Source organism: Gekko japonicus, unplaced genomic scaffold (assembly GCF_001447785.1).
Source record: "Gekko japonicus isolate JY-2015 unplaced genomic scaffold, Gekko_japonicus_V1.1 scaffold171, whole genome shotgun sequence".
Taxonomy (NCBI): Eukaryota; Metazoa; Chordata; class Lepidosauria; order Squamata; family Gekkonidae; genus Gekko; species Gekko japonicus.
Window position 1 is genome coordinate 1294946 of NW_015175975.1, and position 10003 is coordinate 1304948.

General features: G+C 45.1%; 1 protein-coding gene across 1 annotated transcript in view; it reads right to left on the reverse strand.

Moving 5' to 3' along the window:
• Nucleotides 1-776: 776 nt before the first annotated feature.
• The window catches only part of LOC107122969 (vomeronasal type-2 receptor 26-like), an 11995-nt gene continuing 2768 nt past the window's right edge, over nucleotides 777-10003 (reverse strand). Inside the window, exons 2-4 of the mRNA XM_015426121.1 lie at nucleotides 7649-7876; nucleotides 2492-2618; nucleotides 777-1681 (exon numbers count right to left, since the gene is read on the reverse strand). Coding sequence (XP_015281607.1) covers nucleotides 777-1681; nucleotides 2492-2618; nucleotides 7649-7876 — 1260 coding nt within the window. The remainder of the gene's footprint in view (nucleotides 1682-2491; nucleotides 2619-7648; nucleotides 7877-10003) is intronic.

Sequence of the window (10003 nt, forward strand, 5' to 3'; positions counted from 1 at the left end):
CCTGAAAGGGGGTGGGATAAGATTTCTGAAGATTACATGATCCAAAATGCTGTGGTGACCTTTGTGGTTGACACTGCAACTCCCAAAATCATTCTGAAGTGACTAGCCAATTTTGAGGTTTCTCGCTTTTCCCCCAGATGAATAAATGATCATTTCCAAAGGAAAATCTGAGGTTCCAGGGATTTCATGGGCCAGGATGTTTTGATTCTCAGGGGCGGCCTGAGTTTTTTTTGCACCCTAGGCGGGGCTACCTTCTGGCGCCCCCCACGCACCCAATTATGGGGTTGCCAACCTCCAAGCAGAGCGTGGAGAGAAGGAAGTCCTACTTCTATCCCCCTTTAGGCGAGCGAGGAGGAGGAGGCGAGGTTTCCGGGCACCCAAACCAAAACACCCCACATTTGGATTTACAAAAGCCGACCCCAGGCGGAGGGGGAAGGCAAGGCGGCCTTGCACTCCCCTTTCGCGCCCCCCATGCCACATGCTGGGAGCAGCAATAGCACATGGGCTTCTGGCAGGGGGGGAGGCACAGTTCGGCACCCCATCCAGGGCCCGGCGCTCTAGGCGAATGCCTAGTTCACCTAGTGGGTGAGCCGGCCCTGATTCCTGTTAGGCAGTGCAACTCCTATGGTCATTCTGAATCCAGTTGCCAAATGTCGAGACTCCTATGCTCATATTCAGATTTTCTCTTGAATTATGCATGCATCAGACAGACAGCAGGATGGATGGACAAATTAATTCTTCTTTGCAGATTGTAGGTGTTAACATAGTTCTTTATATTACTCCTCTTTTCTTCTTATCAGCTGTTCCCTGTTGTTCAACTCAGGCCGCAGCATAATAATGAAACATTTGGGGGCAAAGATGCAACCCAGAAGGCCAGCGCTGGAGGCTAAGATGGAGAAGATCTCTACAGCCACCATGGATTTTCCCTTGGTGCTCAGGTAGGTGGGAACAAAAGACATCCAAACACTGCAAAAGACCAATAGACTGAAAGTGATAAATTTGGCCTCATTAAAACTGTCTGGTAACTTCCTGGCCAAGAAAGCTACCACAAAGCTAACAATGGCCAGGAAGCCCATGTAGCCTACGACACAGTAAAACATGATGACAGACCCTACATTGCATTCCAGTACAATGGATTCAGTCTTTGAGTACACGTCAACGTCCGGAAATGGGGGTGAAGTTGCAAGCCATGCAAAACAAAGGGCTGCTTGGAAAAGGGAGCATGAAATCACAATGGTGTTGCCCACTCTTTTCCCCACCCAGTTCCTCAGGCTGCTTCCTGGTTGGATGCTTAGGAAAGCCAGAACCACCATGACTGTTTTTGCCAGAACACAAGAAATGGCAACTGAGAAGACCATGCCAAATGTGGTTTGTTGGAGGAGACATGACACCAATTGTGGCTGACCAATGAATAGCAGAGCACAAAGGAAGCACAGGAGGAGGCAGATCAGGAGAGCATAGGTGAGGTTCCTGTTGTTGGCTTTGACGATGGGGGTGTTGTGGTGCTTCATGAAGACTCCTAGCACCAAAAGCGTGATGAAAGAAAAGGAAAGGACAAAAGTCACTAAAGTGATCCCCAAAGGTTCTTCATGGGACAAGAAACTGACATCTTTGGGAATGCATTGATTTCGTCCCCTGTTTGGATAGTGGTCTTGTGTACAAGTCATGCACGCAAGCAAGTCTGTAAAACAGAAAAGGGGAGAGAAGGTGGGTTCGCTTCAGTGTCCCATAATTGTTCTCATAACCCATACTTTTAGAGGATCCTTTGATGGGGATTACAGCATCTGGATAGTCCCATAGACAAGCACATGATTTATTTATTTCACTCTCCTTTTGAAATACGGTACTTCACTATTGCTGGATTAGGATTGTGAGGCCCATTATGCCATAGAAACTCACTAGAAGACCTTGGGACAGGCACTATCTTCCCCAGGCTAACCAAGCCACAGTTTTATGCTGAGGGTAAAGAAGAGGAGTGGAAAATGAAGTTGGTAGCTTGTTTGGGTCACCATTGGAGACAAAAGCAGGGATATAAATATCTAAAAAATACTATAAATATTACCTGGAATTACTTATATCTATGAACAACAAATGTGTATAATTTCCACCACTCCCAACATCATTATCCTCATGTATATCATTACATCCAAAACCAAATCAAATTGAATTGTTTTTAATTCATTCATTCATTTATCTACTGATCTATATATTTATGTATTCTACAACCTGCCTTTCTCCCCAGTGGGGACCGAAAACAGCTTACACCATTCTCTTCTCTGCCCTGTTATCCATACAACAATCTTCCGCATTAGGTCTGGCTGTGAATGTGTGACTGGTTGAAGGTCACCTAGCAGGCTCCCCTGGCTGAACAGGGATAAGTACCAGGGTTTCCCCAGGCCTCCTCCAGCAATCCAAGTACTGCACCACTCCAGCTCCCTTCTAACCTTTGAAAAGTGAAACCATGTTTAGGACTGGACTGTAAATCTCTTACCCTTCTGATTGGAAATCTTCCCTTCTGGACATGGAAAGCAGTCATAGCAGCAGAATGGCTCCCCCTCCTTCATTCTCTTCCAAAAACCTGGAAGGCAACTTTCACTGCAGACTGAAAGGGGCTGTGTCTAATGTACAAATGAGACAGGAAAACCATCAATCAGCAACAAATCTAAAATTGTGCTCTGTTTGTTTCTCTAGATTTTTAATGGTCAGTGGCCTGGAATGTCCACTTCTCATCTGTGGTGTGCAGTACATTTAATTATCTCACAACCGGATGCCTTATCTTTAAGTAGAAATAAGGCCCGTTGTGGAAATAAATACAATGGGCAGGTGCCCTGGCCTTGGGCACTCAGTGTCAATTTGCTGTGGTTACCTCAACAGGGTGTAATGAACAGAGCTTACTATTTTCTCCAGGGGAACTGATCTCTGCCATCTGAAGAGCAGTTATAATTCTGAGTGATCCCCAGCCCTCCCCTGGTTCCCCAGAAGGAACTGGCTGGTTTGAAGGGGGGGGTCTATGGCATTTTGCCTATGTCCCACCCCTCCTCAAACCTCACCTTCCTCAGGGTCCACGCCTCAAATCTCCAGGAATTTCCCAACCTGGACTCGGCAACTCTATCTCCTTCCCAGGCAACTATCAACCTACTTTTATCTGCCTCTCTGACTTCAGCTTTCCACCCCACACACACACACCTGCAGCCTCTACCTAAGAAAACTACAGTCTTTCACTGCAGTGGGGACCCAAGGAGAAGGGAAGCAATCTCAGCAAGGTATAATGATATAGAGTCCACTCTGCAAAGTGGTCATTTTCTTCAGGGGAGCTGATCTCTGAAATATGGAGAGCAGTTTTAAGTCTGAGTGATCTCCAACCCTTACCTGGACAATAGCAGCAATAGTTCCCTAGGAGGAAATGGCTGGTTTGAAGGCATTTGAAGACTCTATGGCATTCTTTTCAGATGAGGCCTCTTCCCTCCCAAAACTCTGGCTTCCGTAGACTCCCCCACAAAATCTCCAGGAATTCCTCATCCTGGAGCTGGCAACCCTAGACAGGACGGGCCCCAATGAGTTCCCCACAAAGGCCAAAGAAGGCCTGGAAAGGGCCTCCTCCCCCTACATTTTACTGACAGAACTAAGCTTGGTTGCCTATCAACAGCCACTGAGGGAAAAGTTAGCCCCACAGCAGGAGGAGAAGAGAATGTTTTGACAGCTGGTGGCCCACCTTAGTAGCCAGCCTGTCACAGGGGAACCAAGCAAAAGTAGAAGCATCTTTGTCAGGAGAGTCAGCCATTTTGGCAGTTTATTCTGTCAGGGAAGATTGCCCAGACTGGCAGTGGGTGGGGGAGAGGAGTGGACCCAGCACCCAGCCAATGGCACATGAGTACTTTTGAGTGGCAGTTTATGGGCCAATGGCTGATGGAGAACACAACACAGTCAATGGGAGAGCTGGAAAGTGCCAATACATTGGGCTTTTATATATATATAGGATTAATCCTACAGGGCTTTTTTCAGATTATGAAAATGATGAAGGTTGAGATCCCCCATCCTTGCTCTTTTCCCACTCTGGGTGATCAATAGGTTTGTACACTCAAGCTTTCAAATGCCTGGAGATTTGATAAGAACGTAAGAGAACATAAGAGAAGCCAATGTTGGATCAGCCCAGTGACCTATCTAGTCCAACACTGTGCCACACAGTGGCCAAAAATACCAGGTGCCATCAGGAGGTCCAGCAGTGGGGCCAGGACATTAGAAGCCCTCCCACTGTTGCCCCCCAGCACCAAAAATACAGTGCATCACCTGCCCCAGCCTGTGAGTTCCTGTCTACACCTTGTGGCTAATAGCCACTGATGGACCTCTGCTCCATATGTTTATCCAGTTCCTAATTGATGATGCCTAGAATGAGTGGAGTGAGGGAAGGGAACATAGGGGAAGGGTGTGATGCCATAGAATCTGACCTCCAAAATTGCCTTTTTTCCCTCCAGGGAACTAATCATGGTAGTCTGGAGATCATTGGTAGTCTTGGCAGAACTGCAGCCCCACCTTGAGGTTGGTAAGGGAGTTGACAGGTTTCAATATTTTACCATTTAAAAAAATATACACAGAGGACAGGCACCTCGATCACACTTTGGTTCAGATCACAATTTATTCACCTATCGTAAGCAGCACCCTCAAAATTAAAAAAAACCCAATAACATCAACTTGTTGTGTCCATCATGGTTCTAAATCAGTGCTTTGAGTGTGGAGTTAGCTGACTAAGGGAGAACAAACTGAAACTGAATCCAGACAAAGCTGGTTGAGAAGGTTGATCTTCTAGAGGGACTGAATCAATTTGTCCTTGTTGGAATAATGTTGGCTTTTCCAGAGCAAGCTAAGAGGTAGGGGGTGCTCATGGGCCCTGCCTTGCTGTATGAAAAACAGGTTGGCTTGGTGACCAGAAATGTTTTCTATCAGCTGATTCCCCAACTCTCCTAATTATTAGGGCTCTTTTTGTAGAAAAAGCCCAGCAGGAACTTATTAGCATAATAGGTCACACCCAACAGCATAAACTCATTAGCCTATTAGGCCACATCCCTGACAGCACAGCTCATTATCATATTAGACCACACCCCCATGTTACTCTAATGGCACAAAGGCAAGAAAGATGTATGGAGTATTTTCTAAAGGACCATTCACAAACTTGCATTAAAATAAAACAAACTAAAATAATTGCCAACAGTATCAGCAAAGAATTACAGATTAAAACAGCAGAACAAAGAGCTACTGCATATCTGCTATGGAAATAATACATTGTAATATTTTACAGTACTGTGGTATTGTGAAATAAGGGATGTCTAACAACTTGATTACTCTTGCTGAACAGAGTGGCATTCAGATGCAATCCCAAATATGCTTACTTGGAAGTACCCCATATTTAACTCAGTGGAACCCCTGAAAATCTATGCATAAAACCAAACTGTACGTACTTCTTGTACATTACTAAAAAAAAAAAATTGTAATGGCCCAATGGCCCACTGCTTTTAACCTAAGGAACATTTTATTGGAAACATTTAGCTGTACAATCTCAGAAGAATATACAGTTGACCAGAGAGAAGTACTACTGGACATGTGATTGCACTGGAGGCTTCATTTGTATTTTTGTATTTCTTTTCTTTGCCCAGTGGTTAAACTTTGGAACAACTGGTTTCTGGTCTTTATTCCATATAAGTATGATTGAATGTATTTTTAGGTTCTGAATTCTAGGTTTAGGTTCAGTTTTTTCCCCTTTTTTCTTCTTTGTCCCACGTCCATCCCTGTACATTGCTGATATCCTAGCAAAAAAAAAACTTGGTATTTCTTGGAGGTCTCCCATCCAAATACTAGCCAAAGCCAGCCCTGCCTAGCTTCTGAGATCTGACAAGATTGGGCTAGCCTGAGCTATCCAAGTTAGGAGGACTCTTACTACATGCAAAATAATTTTTAAAAATGTGATTGTGAGTACATACAACGCATCTGCCACTATTGTACAATCAGTTTAGTGGAAATCTGGAATCTGAGGGCAGGACTGCCATATAAGAGGGTGTGCTTTCCTGTCTCCACAATTCCTCCAGTTGCGCTCCATTCAACATGAATTATTACCAAGTAAACATGCATTTCTTGAGCTAGTAGAGTATCAAGAGCAGAATTTGGAGGGATTTACTCCCAGATAATCATGCACAGGATTACAGCCTTTGAGGAGAACACAGAAAAGCAATCCTCTTTCCCCCCCAAACTGATTGGTCTACTGTAAATAGCAGAAGAAGGACGAGAGGAAGTTGTTTAGTTCCAGGCGAACCTGTAACAGCCCATAGTGCACGTGGAGAGCTTTCCAAGTCAGAAATGATAAGCGGCGTTCTAATTAGAAGGAGGGAGAGAGGCCACCTTGTCACTCTTGGGCGGAGTCTGAAAGCGCTGGCTCAATCCTCTAAAAACAAAATGACCAGCTGTGAGACTCATCAGGGTGTGCCCTTGGTGGGTTCACTTCTTGAAAACAGAGGCAAGGTGGGGGGCGTAGTCCATGGAACTCGCCTCACAAAGACCTGGCAGGAAGCCTCCCTTGCCCTTTGTCAAAGGCACCAACCTGACTAGAGCAGGGCTTTTGGCGAGGGAGGGGTGGGGCAAGGTGGGGAGGGGTGGGACAGGCCCGGGAGCCAGCTGGAACGCCGTTCTGTGGCGTTCCGGCCCCAAACTAGCCCTGCCTATTACCAAGACTCATCTCACCTGGCCATGCTTATCCATGGTTTGTAACCTCATGGCTGGATTACTGCAATGCTTTTCTATGTGGGGGTGCCCTTGAAGACAACCTGGAAATGACAACTGGTTCAGAATGCAGCAGCCTGACTGCCAGCGGCTACCCTGGGGGAATGTAAGTTGCCCATTGTGAAATGGTTACGTTGGCTGCCAGTCTGTTTCCAAGTTAAAGTCATAATGCTGGTTCTGACCTTTAAACCCCTTCACAACTGTGAACACACATATCTAAAAGGCCCTCTCCTTCTATACGTCCCTGTTCACCAACTACGATCCTCAGGAAGCCACCTGTTGGCTATCCCACCACTCAGGGTAGCCTGCCTGGCATTGGCCAGAGCTTGGGCCTACTACATACTGGGTCTGTGGAATAGGCTCCCTGAGTAGGTGACTCCCCCCTCGAAATCTACAGGTGGTGCTGTGAGATCTGCATGTTTGTCAAGGCTTTGGAAGGGGACTAAATGGCAGGCATCTTTCAGAAGGGGGAGAGGAAGGAATCTGGAGATACACACACACATTGTTATTAGGTGGGTTTATTTTTCTTATTATTGTCTTCCTCCAGAAACCAAGAAGGCAAGATGTAAACATTTTAATAAAGATTGGGTTGGCTGCAGCTAAATTTTCCATGCTACCTCACCCAATTCTTATTGTAGCCCCCCATGATCTCCAATATCATCTTTTGTCAAAGGGGAAAGAGGGCACAGAGAGGAGATGTTTAAAAGGGAGGATGATGACTCTCAACCTATTCCTACCTCCTCTAAATTATCCCACAATAGGTATTCCTTCTATTATCCATTTTCAAATGAGGGTTTGCAATTCAATGAAGCACCACTGTGCGTGTTAGCATAAGATCCTTTCTTCACTGGAAGTTTCCATAGATTCTGTAGTCCTCTCCTACCTGGCCAGAGCAGCTGTTCCATGTGATGTCATCATCATTAATGGTAAGCATCTGGTCTGCCGGAGCTTCTGGATGAACCTCTCCAATTTTCACTTTAAAAAAAGACTGATTTGGAAAAGCAAGCCAGTTGATAATATCATACCCTGTTGTGAGTTCTCCACTGGTATCAAATGAAATTTTCTCCCCAGCACTGTTGTTAAATGAGACTCTTTTCAGAAAGCGGTGAAGCTAGATGGAACAGGGAAGAACAATCTTAGCTCACCCGTTCATTGGGAAGCAGTGTGCACTCATGGGCACTCCATGAAATTGCTGAGCGGTCGAGTTAGAACAGATGAAAGGAAGTACTTCTTCACCCAAAGAGTGATTAACACATGTAGTTCACTGCCACAGAAGGTGGCAGGGGCTACAAGCATGGACAGCTTCAAGATGGAGCAGAGGTCCATAAGTGGCTATTAGACACAAGGTATAGATAGGAACTCACAGGCTGGGGCAGGTGATGCACTGTATTCTTGGTGCTTGGGGGGGGCAACAGTGGGAGGCTTCTAGTGTCCTGGCCCCACTGCTGGACCTCCTGGTGGCACCTGGTATTTTTGGCCACTGTGTGACAGAGTGTTGGACTAGATGGGCCATTGGCCAGATCCAACATTGGCTTCTCTTACGTTCTTATGTTCTTATGCTAATATTTGCTTCTTAATAGATTTTTTTCATTCTATTCTTTAATATATTACTTTATTGTAGTTATAACATGCTCAGATTATTTCTGCTCTTTTTGGTGTGTATTAATTTCAAATTTTGTTGTCCTCCATAGGCAGGTGAATTTCAAAGGAAATGTACTGTCAACATTGGGTTCTTTCTGAAGAGCAAGGATTCCTGAACTTGTGGAAAGTTCACACCTAGGTGAGAAGCATGGTAGAATGCAACTCCCAAATTCCTAATCCAGTACTGAGACTGTGATGGAATGAGTCCCACAAAGATTGAGATGATCTTCCTCAGACAATACTAATTAATTGTAATGAACAAATGCTTTACACCATAGAATTTACATCAGAGTTAACAATAATGGTTAAGAGGGCACAAAACTCCTTTTACAAACTAGTAGGTATTGAAAGGAAAAGTGGGATAAGTATGACTCATCTCCCAGCAGAAGAGTCATCCACCTCCACAGATAGGAAGATTGTCCTAGCCCAGGAAGAACAGAAGACAAAAAGATCACACTGAAGACATAGAGCTTGGGAGACTAAATGGAATCAAGATCTTATTGTTTGGGTGGGAAAAGAAAAGCAATAACTGAATTAGGTGGGCAATACAGAAATTTCAAAACCCTTCAACATGAGGAAGATTAGATTAGATTAGAACTAGATAAGCATATGGAGCAGAGGTCCATCAGTGGCTATTAGCCACAAGGTATAGATAGGAACTCTCGGTCTGGGGCAAGTGATGCACTGTATTCTTGGTGCTTGGGGGGGGCAACAGTGGGAGGGCTTCTAGAGTCCTGGCCCCACTGCTGGACCTCCTGGTGGCACCTGGTAGATAAAAAGATCACGCTGATGACACAGAGCTTGGGAGAACAAATGGAACCAAGATTTTCCACTCTGGATGGGAAAAGAAAAATGACTGAATACAGAGATCTCAAACCCTTCAACATGAGGAAGCAGCTCTCCTTCCTCTCTGTATTCTCTTAGCCAGCTTACCTTCTTACTAGCTATTTTCTCACATAAGAACTCCACTGAAATAGCTGCATTACCATGCAGTACTGAATGAATGGGAGAAATACCAAACTGAGACCAAAAATAAAGGATCATTTGTGAAACTTGCAACTCCAAGAATAAATAAGCTATACCTCTTCTATGCATTTTATAGGATATGTACAGTATGGATAGTGGAGCTGCAGTGGCTCAAGTGGTTAAGACGCTGAACTGCAGGCTGTGGAAGGTCGGTAGTTCAGCAGTTCAAGACCCAGGTGCCACATGACGGAGTGAGCTCCTGTCTCTAGTTCCAGCTCCTGCCAACCTAGCAGTTCAAAAGCAAGAAATTGCAAGTAGATATATAGATACCACTTCAGTGGGAAGGTAGCAGTGTTCCGTGTGCCTTGGTGTTTAGTCATGCCAGCCACATGACCACAGAAACGTCTTCGGACAGGGCTGGCTCTTTGGCTTTGAAACGGAGATGAGCACCGCAACCCTAGAGTCGAATTCAACTGGCTTTCGAGCAAGGGAACCTTTACCTTTTTACAGTATGGACATCTTGTTAGAACTCAGAAGATCTGCAGGGTCAGCCATTGTTAGTACTTGGTTGGGTGATTACCAAGAAATTCCAGAATCGCTATGCAAAGGCTGGTGATGGCAAACCATCTCT